Source organism: Lepisosteus platostomus, chromosome 8 (assembly GCF_059453375.1).
Source record: "Lepisosteus platostomus isolate fLepPlt1 chromosome 8, fLepPlt1.hap1, whole genome shotgun sequence".
NCBI lineage: Eukaryota > Metazoa > Chordata > Actinopteri > Semionotiformes > Lepisosteidae > Lepisosteus > Lepisosteus platostomus.
This window is the reverse complement of record NC_142618.1, coordinates 11,666,369-11,684,308: the sequence shown is the minus strand read 5'-3', so window position 1 is coordinate 11,684,308 and position 17,940 is coordinate 11,666,369. Positions and strand designations below refer to the sequence as shown.

At 35.4% G+C, this 17,940-nt stretch overlaps 1 protein-coding gene and 1 long non-coding RNA gene across 3 annotated transcripts in view; both read right to left on the bottom strand.

Moving 5' to 3' along the window:
* Window positions 1-17,940, bottom strand: part of LOC148655667 (uncharacterized) — a 340,056-nt gene that overhangs the window by 160,434 nt on the left and 161,682 nt on the right. The gene's annotated exons all lie outside the window — the stretch shown is intronic.
* Window positions 1-17,940, bottom strand: part of atp6v1h (ATPase H+ transporting V1 subunit H) — a 98,476-nt gene that overhangs the window by 60,421 nt on the left and 20,115 nt on the right. Inside the window, exons 6-8 of one of the 2 annotated variants that reach the window (XM_088642444.1) lie at window positions 12,196-12,300; window positions 3,026-3,073; window positions 862-959 (exon numbers count right to left, since the gene is read on the bottom strand). In XM_088642444.1, coding sequence (XP_088498570.1) covers window positions 862-959; window positions 3,026-3,073; window positions 12,196-12,300 — 251 coding nt within the window. The remainder of the gene's footprint in view (window positions 1-861; window positions 960-3,025; window positions 3,074-12,195; window positions 12,301-17,940) is intronic. The other variant, XM_088642445.1, reaches the window with a different exon arrangement.

Genomic DNA, 17,940 nt, shown 5'->3' with positions numbered 1-17,940 from the left:
GATATATATGAAAATATGCATATATAGTAAGAAAGTCATTTAGGTGGATTTGTGCAAATAAACAAATAACAAAGATGATCAGCTAATTTCCAGACAAACCCAAAATGACGCCTGAGACCACTACTGTTCGCAAAGGCAAGCAAGGGTTTTCCTGATGTACATTGAAACTTTTAATTACATTCTGATTTATAATAAGAAGCAAAGTGGTCATGTCATGGTCATGAATGCTGTCACTGAAATTGTTCATTGGGAGTTTTGCCACAAAATATGGAAGTAAGGAGTGACTGCATTGTGACACGAACCCAGATTGCAAGCTGTAGTTCAGCATGTTTTTTACTTTGTATCATAGAACTGACCTTAATAATTCTGTTAGTTTTACTCTTTAGTAGCATCTCTTCTGTTCAATTTATTTTTAACTGTGACAGTGCTGACATATTTTCAGGTTTCTATCATGACAAAAACATGTTCAGGTGTAAAATATGCCAATTCATTATTACTGCTTAAGTGCTAACCCCAGCGATAAAAATAGTATCTTCCTTATAAGGTACCCTCTCTGGTGCAGTAGTTCACAACCCACTGTATGTGTTTTTTATTTGTTTTTTATTACCATTAAATATTTTCTATAACTCTGAAATAAACAATACAATTATAAAACAAAGGATTTATACAAAAATAGAATTAGATATATAAAAATGTATTCAAGTCCGTCCCCTCATTAACATATTAGAACACATTTATATATTGTGATAACCAGATCACTCCTGCTCTGCATCATTCATCAGGAAAGCTTTCAGACAGTATGGTCTTTACAGACACTACATAATTACATTTGTAAAATCTGTCAAAAGAATTTCTACTTACCAGTTTACACCATCTGCTTCTACCCATGCAAAACGGTACTCATTAACTCTCAGCATTAACTGCAAACAACCTGCCACACACTGAACATACTGGGAACTCTGAAAATCAAAAGAAAACTGAAATGACGATCCAATACTATGCAGGGGAATATATATTTTATTAAAAAAAGGAAAATTTGCTTTAACATGCAAGATAAATGTAAAGAACAACTGAAAATCGTTCAAGCTGCGTCTGCATGTGTTCGCTGGAAAGGAACAAGTAATGGTTAATGGTGCTGATAAGTAGAACTTAATTCCATAGACACACTTGGACTTTTCTCTCAAATGTACAACATAACAGGAAACTACACATACCTGGAAACCGGCATAACCGAAAACGGAATTGGGGGTTTCAAAAACATACAACCCCGAACATAATATTCTATTGGACAATTCAAAATACAGAATGGGATTAAAAAAAAATGGAAGCCTTGAGGACTTGTCAGGAAGCAAACACCAAAAAGCAACATATTTTCTGGATTTCCAAGGATAGACGTAAATTAAAAAAATTTGGAACAAGTTCACTGGGAAACTGGAGACATTTGTGTCTTTCACAATAAGCAGGTCACATAATATGCAAGTCACATGATACTAAATCTCAGAACAGAATATCACACATTTTAATTTTTTGCTCCTGCTTTTTGTTTTCTATTTAAAATTTCTGAATGCCATTTTTATTTTATATAAAAGAAAACATACAAGAGCTCCTTTAGTTGTATGTGACCTTGCTTGGGATGTGCTAAATAATTCAAGAAATTATATGTCCTCCCATTTTCACTCCAGGGATAAACATTTAATCAATTAAGCACTTCCTTATGAGCTTGCATGATTAATCATTAATTCAGCTGAAGGACTAAATAAAAATTGTCAATAAAAAATAGCCCTTGTATTCAAATACATTCTTTTTTTAAATTTAAATGGAAATAAGTTTTGTTTGTGAGAATTAAGGATCAATAACCCAAAAACCCTTTACATAAATCTCACAGGTCTCAAGTCAATTACATTTTACTATTACTACTGTACCTCACAAAGAAAAGTGAAAAGATGAAGGTGCAAATCACGAAAACTGTATGTTAAGAGAAGAATAAAGGGCAGAACATTAAGGTTCCATTAAATAAAAGCTCGCTGTAGTAGATCATACTTACTTGATATGAATTTAGTTGAATATAAATCATAGTTTGAGGAAGCAAGAAACCAGTGTGTACAGTTGATAACATTTTTGTTATTCAAAGAAGGTGGCATGATAGCAATCTTATCAACATCTCCATCAGCACCAACCTCAGGTGATTACAAATGATTAAAGGAGTAAACCACAGTGAGTTCAATTTGATGAACCTAACCCCAAAATCATGAATGGACAGTAGCCACCTTTTACCAACAAACGTTCACCAAAAAGGCAGCACAATTAGTAATTAAGCTTAGCACACTGACATTTCAGAAGAAACAGAAAAGGCACAAAAAGCTGTTAAGAATAGATACTCATTCCTTCAGTGTGCCAAGAAATGCAGGACATGGAAAGCAAAAAGGTCCAGAAAAACAACTGCTAGTGAAGAGGAATGCAAAGTGAAAGAAGATGTCTTGACTGTAGTCAGTATAAGTTAGTAGTTATTGTTGCTGGGTTCTTGAATATATGGTTTTTAAGATGTTTAATGAAAATCCTACCTGAAGAGATTATCATTAAAAAACACTTGAGACTACTTAATGTATGACAGAGTAACTCAAAAAGCAAGTGTACCATATATTTAGCTGCATACTATATGAGATAATATACACATACTGCAAATGGTTCTTTTGTTGTTGTCGATGTGCCGTTATTTATTTGTTTACCAGATACATTTTCAAGGTTAAGAAAAGTTTAATTTCATCAGCAAGCATTGCATTACTTAAAAAAAAACAATTGTGCCTCAGACAGCAGCAAGAAGATTAGAGAGAGAATGAAGCAAGGAAAGAATAATGTTAAAAGCTCATAGTTTAGCCAGAAGCCATTCTTGTACTTCTGGTGCAACTGTATCTTACACTCAACAGAATAGGCAAAGTGACTGTTTTAAAGGTTAAAGCCTTGAAGCCAGTGTAGGCTCTGTGGCATCTATAGTTTCAGGAACGATTTATGTAGTTTAAGTACTTACATCACTTGCAGAAACTGTTCCAGTTTCAGGACCTGCAGCACGCAGTTTCTAACAACAAATAAAAAAGTAGTGGGTGAAATAAATGTCATCGGTTTTCTTTTGTATTATGACCCCATGTAATGTGTTTATCCACCTACTGTACGGTGCAAGGGCACTGTTGCAGATCATGCCCTATAGGCAGCGATTTATAAATGTGTGTCTGGTTAACATCTTCCTTTTATTGCAGTTCTTTAAGTCTGATTACAGTGTTATAATAAAACACTGAAGAAATAATAAATTACTAGCATAATCTGAAGAACTGTATCTCGCCACACAGATTGTACACTAGCATTAAAAACAAATTCATGTCTGACCAAAAAATAATGCTGAGTATTCATCAAAACATCTTCTTTTAATTCCCAAGACACTCCTCTTTGCAATTTGAACATTAACTTGTAAGATTGACAAGAGTGAATAATTTTCAGCAGTCTCTGTTTAATGGTTTAACAACACAAAACATAAGACATACTACACAATAACTGAGGTGTTCCTCCCAAAATCTCTGCTTTTACTGGCATTACTCATTTTGATACAATATCTTTTTTTGCAGACTTATCTCCCACACTTAAGTGGACAGATGAGATGCCTTCCTAGAAAACACTCCATCAACCCCGATCACGGAAGTAATCATTATCCTTTAGAACACAGGCCAAATAAAGCATTAGACATGCTGCTTAGTAGAACACACTCACTAAACAGAAAGAGAACTTTACATTTGACAAAAAAAAACAACATACTCATATGGTTTGAAATCTTTACAATTCAAAGTTGTTTTGCTTCAGATTACTGCTGAAAAAATATTAAACTCACCCTTGACTTATGCATTAAAACTATTGTGCACGCCACTTGCACAACAACAATGTCCCACAAGATGTCCCACAAGATGTCCCACAAGCAGTGAGATTGGCGAACACATTTAGCCATCCCCCTCGGACCACAACTACACCATCACCATCTACCTCTTTATGATTTTTTACTTATTGCACATCTCCAGTCATTGTTTACACGTCTGTATTGTTTACATCCAAACTGTCTACATGTTTTCTTGTACATTGTCTACTGTTTGTCTAGTGTCTTGATGCACTGTTTGCACTTTGTGTTTTTACACTTGTTTTACAATCGACTTTCTGTAAGTAAGAATTCCATTGTACCAGTTCATGTACCGGTTACATATGGCAATAAAGTTCAAGTTCAAGTTCAAATTCTATTTTGGATGCTGTGATACGTCAATGAAGACATCATCAAGTTTAAATGTGTTTAGGACTAGAACCATATAGTTTGTGTTACTGATTTCTGGCCTTGTTGAGGCCGTGATGTTGCAGCGGGGATCGAGTATTTTGACATTCCTTCCCCACATTAATCAAGAATACAGTTTACATGAACACTGCTGTTAGGACAGCTTGAACTTAAGCAGGTGAAGGAGCAGCTGTGATTATGGTCAGACTCAGACCTTTTAGGATCACCTGCTCATATTTTCACCATATTCAGCTGGCCTAGGGACATGTCTAAAGCAGCCAGTGAGAAAAGATGATTCATACTTTTAACATTTCACTGTATACCGCGGTACAGATGCATGTACAGTACCGCAGTATACCGCAAACTATTTTGCACGTTTATATATGGAGACTCTCTCATAGTTTGATTTCATAATTAGTAAACCATATTGAGTTACAAAATAAAAAAATCAAGTAATGAAAATTGTTGTTTTGTTGTTGTTATACTGGAACCAAAGAACTAGAAATAACACAGAACAGTGTAACACAACAATTTAACAACATGCAGATTTTTGTCAATCGTTAAATGATTAAATCTTTCTTCACAAGGTAATGGAGGTTAATTTTGCTTAGCAATATAATGTAAAATTCAAAATATGACAGGTGCTTGTACAACCTTATGAAACTTATTAGCATGTACGATTGCCCTTTGCTATTTCATTTAAACCTTCAAAGAATCCTCAATACTTGCTTAAAACTTTGCTGAGACAAGATATTCTATATTGACTTAAAAAGCTTAAGACAATCTCGCAAAAAAAGAAAAAAATCAAAGCACGTCTACTGGTAGTAATGGAATTAAAAACATGATCAAGACTTGACTTCCTTCCCGACTAGAGTTACAGTAGAATCAGATAAACTAAAAAAAACAGCACGTTCAATGGCTCATTGAAAATAAGTATGTAACGTACCATTAACAACGTCAAATCTAAACAACCCTTAATATTATAACAACCGTACCCCATGGATTTGTAAAGAAGTATCTGATGACAATTTTCTGATTCTCCGTAAAAATATATGGATACTCTTAGAAATTAGAATTGCCTCCACAAGACAACTCTAAGAAATAACCACATGTTTTTCTGGAGAAATAAGAAACAAAATCCCGGTGTTATCATCAAATACTCCTTTCAGCATGATTTCTGAAATAACGTTATATTTCTAAACTTACTAGCCAATGATATGTGGGAAATACCTTTAGTATGACTTTTTTTTTACTCACCCTTTTAAAGTTAACGACATTTTTATCACAGTAATTTTGTTCTTTGAATCAAATTTGATTTTATTAATGTAAACAGTAGAAATTTTGTTAAAATCGAAAAAATAAAACTGCTGACGGAAATTATCGAGCGTACCGGTACAGTCTAAAACGTATCTCGTGAATCAAGAATCTTGGTTTAGTGGTATACCGGTTTTACTGCACAACTCTAATTAATAATGTAACAAATATGATTGTTTTAAAATACATTTGTTGCATTTTAATGCTTAAACTTATTCAGTTATTCTGAAATGCATTTTAATTTATTTTACTCATGCTTGAAAAAATAATTATTTTTGTAACTAACTTGATGCACTATATCAAGGTGTCTCAATGAATATAAAAATAATAGCCTTTATAAAGATTGACCAATAAACCCTGGTGCCAAAGATATTTTAAGGGCCTAATTAATGTGTATTGCAGGTTTTTCAATATTCCCCGAAACACAACCATTAATTATTATCATTGCTCTTATTACAGTTGGCTTTACAATGCCAATTATGTGTATTTACAATAAAACCACACATTATGAGCAAATGCAACCTCTGAGATCTAAGGAATGATACATTTGAGAAACATTTGTCAAATGTATCATTACTTTTGAACTGTTTCATAAAGTCAGATGGTTAAAAGTCAGATGAGAAAAGGCTCCTGCATAGCTATCAAAGATGATAAAATTAAAATTGTATTTAACATTCAATTTTAAACCACATCTCAAATCAGATATATTAGAATATAGGCTATAGTTTTAGCTGAATACTGTATCTGGGTAGAAGAGTCCCTGAGTCTGGACTGGCTCTCTCCTGGATCTTCTTCTGTTCCCCCATAATCATTTAATTATTAAATCTTTTTTCACAAGGTATCGGAGGTTAACTGTGCTTAGCAAGATAACAATGTAAAATTCAAAAGATGACAGGTGCATGTAAGATGGCAGAAGAGTCCCTTGCCATGGCTTTCCTGTGTTTCCTATTCCTGAAGATGATGAAAAAGTCCTTGTGCCTGGGTTGTACCTTTCACTATCCTCCCCTGTGTTCCCAGCCCATAATGACAGTCTGAAAGTGCCACTCTTCTGGCCCTCAAATAGCAACCATGTTCTCCCTCTCTCTGCCTGTCGCTCCATGTGAAACTAGAGAGATCACTCGACATCCATTAGCTTCAATAATAGAATACTACTTGGATTTGGTTTTAGCAAGTGTTTCTGAAGTGTGTAAATTCATCAGGTCCAGAATGATATCGATACTTTAAAACGTCTGCACTATGACGCCTAACATCTCCCTTCATAAATTTACCTGCACCTGTTTTAGAAAGTATTTCATATTGTCATGTAATACATTTGACAGCCTTTTGTTTTATTTAAAAGAGATCAGAGATTCTAGTGCTGATTTAAGCCTTTTATAGCTAAAAATGAAGACTGAATTTAAACGGACTAAACTGAATTTAATTAGAACAATATTTCCTACATCCACAATCCCGACATTAAAAAATAATTTGCAGAAACTATTCTGATCTTTATTCTGCGACAAGTAGGAACAAAGTTTTAAAATCCTGTGTTAGTGACTTTTGTGAACCAAGATTTATCCAATGTGGGGAAAAAAACAAATCTAACAAGGTTATTCAAAAAAAGTCCATGCATGCACACTTGCTTCAAACTTCAGACAGCAGAAAGTAATAGGCTTCTTGGGCCCGATTAATGCTATCAATAATAACCAGTCTTGCCTTCTGCAGGAGCTTTCTGAGTTCTTATTTCCAAGGTAACAGATAAATATAGACCCACTTATTAATGATAGACTGAGACCTTTCTGTTTTGTAAAATAATAATAATAAAAAACATATGTACCTTAGTTATAAGTGGCTTAGGAAGAACAAACAAAAAACAGTACAAGGTGTTACAGAGCATGAAGATGCTATTCACGCTGTAATGCAGACATGTGATACTACGTTGCCAAGTGTTTGAGAATCAGAATCACCTTTACTCACCATGTACATTTCATGTACACTTGGTGCTGTAAAAACATTTTACATATGCCATACACATCAAGACTAATAGACATCATTTAAAAAATGCACATATACCTAGAAATTCAAAAAGACAGCCCTAGGAAAGAAGCTGTCAAATACCAGGTGGTTCTGGTTTTAATGGACCAGTTGCATCTTCCTGAGGAAATTTTATAAACAGGTGGTAACCTGGGTGGGAGGGTCATCAGCAATCATTCTTGCCTTCTTCTTTGCTGTAGAATTGTACTAATCATCAATGAAGGACAAATGACAGTCAATGACCCTCTCTGAAGAGTGAACAACCCACTGCAGTTTTTCCCTCATAATGGGCAGAAGTGTCGTCAAACCAAACAGTTATAAAAGCATAGAACCAGTCAACAATGGCTCTGTAAAACAGTATCAGAATTGGTTGAGAGACACTTAAGTTTTTCAATTTGCACAAAAGTACATTCTCTGCTTTGCTTTCTTTGTGATACTGTGATATTTATGTCCCATTTAAGGGAATTGGAGGTCATTATCCCTAAGAACGTAAAGGACTCCACCACACTCACAGGCACATCATTGATTATCAGGACATGGAAAAGGGTTTTGGAGAATGTTGCCAGAAATCAACCACTTTTTCCACTGTTGCAAGAGTATTTAACCCCAGGTTTAAACTCCATGTGGTTGTTAACACATCATGATACCAATAAAATCACCTCTTTCCTGTACACGATCTTATCAACATTAGTAATGAGACCTAAAAGGCTGATGTCATCCGCAAACTTAGTATGAGGGAAGAGTTGCTAGAACTGCAGTCATTGGTATACATGGAATAGAGTCATAGGGAAAGCACACATCCTTAAGGTACACCAGTATTCACAGACAGTGTGACAAATAAGGGCCTAGCCACACCTGTTACCTTCAATCTGTCAAAAAGGTTAAAAAAATCCACTGATGGAAAATGGAACATTCATCTGTAACAATTTATTGTAAAGGAGTTCTGGTAGTATTTAATGCAGAACTAAAATTCACAAAAAGAATCAGTGCGCATGCGCCTGAGGATTCTTGATGTTGCAAAATGTAGTGCAGGCCCATATTAACAGTTCATCTATTGACAGTTTGACCCTATATGCAAACTGCAGAGGATTGAGAAGTGAATCTGTAATAGTTTTGAGATAGCAAAGTATCATACTTTCAAAAGTCTTCATTATAACGGAGGTAAGAGCAACAGGTCTATAGTCATTAAGACAGCAGCCATATCACTCCGCAACTCACAACTGGCAACCCACTGAAGCTAAGAAGGTGTGAGCCTGGTCAATACCTGGATGGGAGACATCCTGGGAAAAACAAAGGTTGCTGCTGGAAGAGGTGTTAGTGGGGCCAGCAGGGGGCGCTCACCCTGTGGTCAATGTGGGTCCTAATGCCCAATTATTATTATAAGCTACCTTTTTGTTGAATGATAAGGGAGCATTTAAAGACTTGCAAGAGCCTTTAAACCTCCCACTCTTTGATAATTAGAGAAGGCTCAAGAGGAGAGGAGGACATTGAGAACTCAATGTGTGCTACTTGCAGCTGAAGGGAAGGGGGAAGCATTTCACACCGTAGTACGTTATGTAACTCACTAGCTTCTTAACAGTCTTCCCAAATTACATTCGAGGAATCATTAACAAGAAGAGTTGTCAAGAAACAAATGTTAGTTCAATATGAAACATACTATTAAAGAACTTAGAATTAAGCATTACACCTTACAAAGTACTTATTTTATTCATGTCTAGCTAAATTAAGCAAAGAACATGAAGAAATAGATATGAAAATATTAAAATCCTTTACAATATTATCTTTTAATTTCAAATCTGCAATAGGAATAATAACTACAAGAGGAATTCTCTAGTGATGGGACACTCTTGTCAGACTAGCATACTGGGACCTTTTCACTAACTGGTCTTTCATACAAAATAATTAGAGAGTCATTTTGAACATCTGTGCTTTAGGTGTTATACTATCACTTAGAGTGGTCACAAAACCTGGTTCCAGAGTCCAGCTGGGGGGGACTTAGTACAGCCTCCATCAGGAAGGCTTTGTTCTCTGTTCACTGTGGTTTTCCTTCTTGGTTTTCACCAGAACTGACATTCAGAGGGTTGAATCACATCATCACCTGTGTCCAGTCAACTCTTACCACTTACGTGACTGAGTACTTACACAACAAAGTCACTCAGCATTAAAGTTCTGAATGATCCATTGATCAAAATTATACCCAAAACTTTTAAGAATTAGATTTTGTTTTCTAAAAACACACCTGCATAAATAGAGTGCATTTATCTTAATGCTTGGCATACTATCATTTCCTTTAGCCAAGATGGAAGCATTATTGGTGCAGGCAATTGTTTTTGTTTGAATACTCTGTATTTCATTTTTTGTTATTTCATAAAATTTAAAGGTACTGTGGCTTTTGTGAGAGCATACATCCATTTGGAGCACATTCCCCAGAAACCTCAGAGGAAAAGAGCTGTTGCTCTCAGTTGTGGGAAGAAAATTGGTCAGGAGACCATTCAAAAAAGCAGTAAGAGGAAGCCTCCAGACTCAGTCTGTGGGAGTGGATGTCTGCTGTCTGAGATGCAGCGGGCAGAATTCCTGTGTACAAACATTACCTAGGAGCATCGGATCTTGCTTTGGTTGTTTGGCTGTGGTATTTTTTATTTATTTTTGACTGTGAAATAAACTGCACTTAAACCTTACAGTTTGGCGTTTGGTGTGTCTGTTGACCTGGACCTGATATTTTAAAGATTTTGTTACGATACGCCCAAGGGATTGTAACATTTTTTATTTAAAAATATTAAAAAATATTTAAAATTTAAATTTAAATTTTTAAGAATTTTAAATTATTTAAAAATAAAAAAATAAGTCACTCAAATATTACTGCTATTATTGGTAATAATGATCACCATCATCACGGCCACCATTTTAGGGCATCAGAAGTCAGTTTACTACAGAATCCATACATTTTCGTTCTAAATCTAAATCTAAAAAGATTTAAAGGGACACAAATCCGTTTAGAACATTAATGGAGTTGACAACAGCAGCTGTTTTCCATAAAACTGTGATCCATAAATTGCTGTACTATGAACTGTACCATTCTGTTTATTCCTTCTCTAGACTTTACGATTAATTCAGAAACTTTCTGCATCTCTTCAACTGTTGCTGCAAAATTTTCTGCTCCACCGTTTAGCTTGATTGCAAGTGCATTACATACCAGAGACTGACCACAGCTGCGGCCCTTGCCTGATCTGCCCGCTGAATAATGCATTACGCTTTCCAGTAAGAAAAATATGATCCCATCAAAAATGTTTCACTGGATGCATTTTTGCCATCAAGTTATAGGATCTCTTGCAGCCCGCCCTTTGGGCTCATCCTGATAATAAGTAGGAACATTAATAATTTGTTCTGTTGAAATTTGACTTTAGTTCTGTGCAAATGGAGACCAGAAAAAAAGACAAGACATTTTTGCTGCTTTATAGCCAATTATAAGAATATTTAAATCCATATTGAAAATTTGAATTTCCATATGTACTACTACAAGGTCCACTGTGATTTATTGTAAAAGCAGGCAACGTAAGGACTATGAAATTTCTTTAGTTATCACTTCTCAAATTATAGTACACTAAACATTTACCTTATCATAAAAATCCGAAAGCAGATTTGATTAGCCTGCTTTTTTCTTTAAGCTTGTATTACCTACTCTCTCACATGTAAAAAACGCAAAACATAATTGTATGTAGACTTCTTTTTTTTCTATATCAGTTTCCCATGTTGGCATTGAACTTGAACAAAGCAAAAAGACATTAAATGATTTAATGAGTTTTTGTTCAGGTAAGGTTTCAATTTTTGAGCAGTCCGAAAGTATAAAAAATGTATTGATCCATCTTAATAAGTGGACATTTTTTTTTCTTGCAGTCTCGGGCTCTGACTGAAAATAAAAGTGGTAATAGAAGAGCTGAAAGCAAAAAAAAAAATAATTAAATAATGAGAAACACACTCAAAGTTTGCTTTAATTAAGAAGAAAACCGTTTAAAGTATAAAACTAATGAATGATACAATTGATCAAAAAACCCTTTTAACACACTGAAGAATATTGCAAAGAATACTGACAAAAAGATGCAACAAGGTCAGCTGAATCATGTTTCTCTTAGATGACTCAAAAAAGAGTGCATCTAAAAGACAAATACTGACAAATTGATCTTCACAATGTCATTCTGAATCTCTCATGAATTATTGACAAAAATGTCTGAAGACCATTAATGTCAAGATGGAAAAATGACATGCCCCAGAAATCACAAACCATGAGAAAACATCAAGAACGATTGTTTAATGGACTATAAGTTCCACTGATCACGTGTAGATGATTTCTGATCTAAAGCAATAAGATAAAATAATTTAGTGTAGTTTTATGTCACGAGTGCTGAGTACACTGATACAATTTTAGCATAATGAATTCAGACCAGTGTAATCAACAACGCAATAACAACTGCATTTCTAAAACCAGAAAAGTTATATTAAATATCTTTTACAACTATAATATTTAATCCTTCTTTAACACATACTGTACATAAAAATACGAAAAGAAATACCTGGGAGCTCAGCTGAGTTTTGATCCAGTTAAAATAGTAATTCAGGTCACTGCCTTCCATCAGTTCTCTTCCCCAGGCAGCTAGCTTCGCAATAATCCTTGCAGCCTTTAACAAAGAAAAAACAAAATTCAGGGAACATTCAGAAAACGGTCCTTCATTCCAACCCTTAAACACTTAATTGTTTGGTTTAAACATGTTGCATTGTTAGGTGATCAGAGGTGGTAATTGGCATCCACTGACAGGCTGAATCTTTTTAGCCTTGAACAGAGAAGACTGCGAAGGAACCTAAATCAAATAGTCAAAATCCCTAAAGACACTGATAAAATACACAGAATCAAGCGGTACTGAGAACAATCCACCCAGGAATTAACACCCTGGCTTTTTCCAATAAAGAGCGGAATGTGATGTGATACTTGGAAAAATTAGCTGCTTAAAAATAATTGAGAGAAATGGGCTAAATGGCCTCCTCTCACCTGTAACCATGATGTTCTTCTGACAGTACATCTCAACATAAGATTAAAAATATTTTTTAATTCACATTCAGCATCTATAAATCAAATGCTGAATGTTCTTATAAAGCGGCATCAAAAATGTTTATTTTAAAAATTATTAAGCATTTAGTGAATACATAATTTTGTGGTGTGTTCACACCAAATTATTTATCCTGTACAGCTAAAAGAAGACTATATGTGAATGTACTGTATATACAAATAAAATGAGACTAGGATTCCATAAAGATTTTGGGAAGAAAAACATCAGATTCTCCAACTGATAGAAAAAAAAAAGATTTACTTCTGTTTCTCAAATGTAAGCCTGCAGTCAAGATCAAGCATTACTAATAGCCATATTCCAGCAAATCCAAATTCAACAATTAACTCAAATAAACCTGGATACACTACAATTACTTAAATCATCACAATGTACTTTGTTATTATTTTGTAATGCAAGCACTTTCCAGTACAGCTGGAAAAGTAATACCCATGAACGTAGTGTGATCCTGAAAGGGTACAAGCAAATTACAGTTTAAAAACATTGAAACCTATTAATTGCCAGTTCTGTTGTGAGATAAAGTCTGTACATAATGCAAAGGGATTTATTCTTCTAAAAATACTGTGTAACACAGAACCTATCAAAGAAAACAGAATTCACAGTTTCAAACACAGCAGTTTTTGAAAAAAGAACATAGAAATAAAGCTGCTTAAAACAGAAAACTGTCATTTTGAGAAGAAAATAGAAACATTATTATACTTATTTATTAATTTTAATAATGTCCTTGGGCAAATGTTGTATTATTATTAAGCAATATAAGACATGTATCAACAGGTTGATACACTACAATGGTTACCATATTTGATTTATTTAAAAAGCAACCACTGGAGACATAGGTTAAGAAACATTTCTTATTCTGCCTTTATATAATTATGAATATTTTATTCTTTCAAATATGACATTTATTGATAGAGGTTGAATGCTTTTACAAGGCATTGTACTGTATGTGGATGAAATAGGTTTAAAGACTGACATCTCCACAGGGACTCAAAACATGATTACAGATGTGGCTGCTGGGAGTAGAGATTTTAAAAGTGGCTTGAATACCACAATGAATTTAAAACCATAAGGAATTAACACTATTCCATGGAAACCAATACCTTACTCCACACGTACAGGCTGTGGTGAAAATGTATATTTTGGAAGTGTGGAAAGATCCTTATTTATTATTAAGAATAATACCCAACTGTGCGTGTTATAGTGCCTCTTTGTTGTGCTGCAGGAATCAAACCATTCCACCTGAAAACAGTCAGCATACAGTATAATACAGCAGGCTTTTCATAAGTTAAGATTAAAGCACAATATGTTATATAACACTTCCACACAGGAAACTTATCATTTCAATATCACAGAGTTCTCTTTAGATAACTGAACCTCAAGGTTTTCCTGAAGTTAGGTATACAATAGAATGGCTTTCCAAGACAGACCAAAAAACTAGCATTGTGTGACAATATGTTTGGTTTGAAGTTCAAAGTACAGTTTGGACAAGTACAACACAACTAATCTTAGAAAACAAGCAAGGCCGACAAAGAAAAAATAACAGACTGCATAAAGACTTTGTAAGATGCATAAAAATAATTGCACTGAAAAAAGCAGGAGATCACTAAGAACCTCACTGAGAAAATTAACAGATGACATGCAGATAAGGTTGCAAGGAGCTCAGCCACAAGGGTTCCTTATAAATGAGGCCATCAGGAAGCAATAGCAAAAAAAAAGCCCTTGATTTCCAAAGAGAACACAGCATAGAGACATTTTCTGTGAAAGTGCCATATATAATTTGAGTTCTGAGAATCAGCACAATATTCTTCGAAAATATGACTGAGAAACTGATAAGACTCCCACTGCAAAGGGGAAGAACAATTTGGGGATTTAATAGTGGTAGCTCTTAAATAAACCAACACCTGGTGCCATGTACTGTATTTCACACTTGTTACTTTGTTATGATTAAATGCACACAGACGCATTGCCTTAACATAAGGAAAGTTAAAAATGTACAGCACATTTCTTTCTACTAAATCATTTCAGTTTGTGCAAGAGCATACATTTATTTTGAAAAAGAAACTGGCTCACAACTGCTTGTATGTCTCATCTGTTTTAAAACAGTGAACAACAGAAAGGGGACTAAAATATTAACATTATTTCTATGTATTGCATTGCTCAACAAATGTAGATACGAGGTAACCTAATTATCTCCACTGCATTTTTAAATCACAACAGGAAAAGCAGAAAGAAATGGAGCAGAAGTACCAAGTTTTTCTTCCGAATTGAATAAATTGTTTTTTGCGCATCCACCAATTTGGAATTGCCAATTTGGTTATAATCAGCAGATCACAGGGTTAAGAACCCCTAGACCATATACAAGGTGAAGCAGCAAGTGTAGATCCCTCCAAACCAGACTTCATGAGACATTTGTTCTTTAACACATCAAAGGATTCAAACTCACATACAGAACTGACTGGAGGACAGGTACATCAGCAGGAACAGGTACAATAAGAGGCAGGAAATCACAGGGTCACTGTTTGACTGTAAACAGAGAAAGCTCTGACCAGTCCCAGTCCTTTTCTGTTGGGGCTCACCCAGCACCACACTCTCGCTTTGTTGCTTATTGATATGAACAGATCTCAACCTACACTCAGGCAAAGACCTGCTGAGCCACTCTTATCAAGACATTTCCATCTTATAATAATGTATATGGAATATACAGGCACTTAGGCTGATTGTGGGCAAGTCAATTTACAGGCTCTGGTAAACTCTGTGGATTCCTGTAGGAGCGGAGCTTAATGACTATGTATGGGCTGATGTCTTTTATGTTATAATTATTTTTATGTAATGTTAATATGTACTGTTTGTAGGTTTTTTGTAAGGGTGTATGTAAAACAGCTGCTTGGACACAAAACATATTTCTGAAAAATCAGACAATAAACTACTATCGTATCGCCATCATAAATGCCAGAGATCAATACACGGTATATCATACGTAAAGCCTTGCAAAATTCATGGCTGATTTTGAATGACGTGAGTAAATGGTTTCGTGTCTGTGACCTCCAAGATGTACTCACACCACTCCAATAATCAAAAACGTCCGGCTAGCATAATGAGGAGGTAATTATATATGTGATGTTAAAACAATTAAGACATTTAGCCAGCAGCCATATCACCCTGCAACTCAACAACAGGCAACCCACTGAAGCTAAGCAGGTCTGGGCCTGGTCAGTACCTGGATGGGAGACCTCCTGGGAAAAACTAAGGTTGCTGCTGGAAGAGGTGTTAGTGGGGCCAGCAGGGGGCGCTCACCCTGCAGTCCATGTGGGTCTTAATGACCTAGTATAGTGACGGGGACACTATACTATAAACAGGCGCCATCCTTCAGATGAGATGTAAAACCGAGGTCCTGACTCTCTGTGGCCATTAAAAATCCCAGGGCGTCTCTCGAAAAGAGTAGGGGTGTAACCCCGGTGTCCTGGCCAAATTTCCCATTGGCCCTTACCAATCATGGCCTCCTAATAATCCCCCACTATGAATTGGCTTCATTACTCTACTCTCCTCCCCACTGATAGCTGATGTGTGGTGAGCATTCTGGCGCACTATGGCTGCCGTCACATCATCCAGGTGGGGCTGCACATTGGTGGTGGAAGGGAGTCCCCATTACCTGTAAAGCGCTTTGAGTGGAGTGTCCAGAAAAGCGCTATATAAGTCTTAGCAATTATTATTATTATTATTAATTATTTAAACTTAAAACTAAGATAAAACAGAAAATATCTGCTATCACAAATCAGAAAACAGATAAATGGTCTGGTAGTCTCATTAATAATAAAATACTGAAACAGAAAATTAGAAGCCTGGTAAACTAATTTTACAATCTTTCTTTTAATACCAACCCAACTTATAATTGCTACCTTTCATTCCACTCAGCTCACCCTTAGAGCCCTTGTACCAGCATGCAGAAGGGAGACTATGCATGGTATCTCCAAAGCACACTGATGGACCATCTGTCATTTTTCACTCGGAAAAAGCCGCAATGCCTGACAGTGGTATTAATAGGAGGAGCTCTGTGGCTATGAGAGCATTCAAGATGTTAGTATTGGTCGTAAAACCAGCTCTGAGATGATTCTGGCCAGCTCAAGCCCACTACACCTAAGGCATCCTTAGCCAGCTATACAATGCCACTTGGAGTAGTCCAGATAGAAGCGTAAGGCATATAATACTGTATGAGATGGAAAAGACATGTCAGATTGGACTACAGGGCTCAACCTTTGCTCAAAACAAGTGCCTTTCCTGAATACGTGTCCATACCAACTCTGATTTATTAATACTACACCTCCTGTTGTTACATTAAATAAGCCTGGACAACAAATTATCCCTTAATACTAAGATATGTTAGACTTAACACTTGAGACTTAAGGAAATCCGATTCCCTACAGATTTAGCTGGGCCTAAATCACAATACGTATTCTTATACCCTTAAGGAAAATGTTTTCATACAACATGACCTAACTGTGTTACAATACACATATATTAAATATGCTTTGCTCTTTTACCATTTCAGTACTGCAAAGAACTTAAGGTTGCATTTTATTTGGAAAAATGGAGGAGGATCAAAAATGTGAGCAGATGTATGAGCATACGATACACTCCAGTCACAGTATCAGTTGGCTCTCCACACAGAACATTAAATTAAGCATCAAATGAAATCATAAATCTTTAATTTATCACTAGACAAAGATAAAATATTAATCTATGCATTGAATTATCATATTATCATTTGGAGCATCATAATTTACTTTTTTTGTATAAGCTGAAGTCCAGTCAAGCATGAATCATAATTAAAGACAGAAATTAGCCCACAAAGCGTCAAAGGTTGCAGAAGATAGCAGAATCTGCTGCCACCCACTGGAGGCACAGCAGATTCTGAATAGCACTCGTAGTCATGTAAATAACCTGTTTCAGGCTATCAAATAGCATATACTGTACCAGTAGCATTACCATCCTGAAATACATCTCTAACACAAAAATCAAATGTTCCAGGTATTTCCACACTAAAATCTAAATTTACCACACACGTTTAATTAGGGCATCTTCTGTAGAGCATAAACATTAAAGGCAGAGGAGAATACTGTATGGAACCATAGATCTGTGAGATTTTTTGCAGTGAAATATTGATAAACAGGCAATTTAAACAAGGTAAAAAATACATTT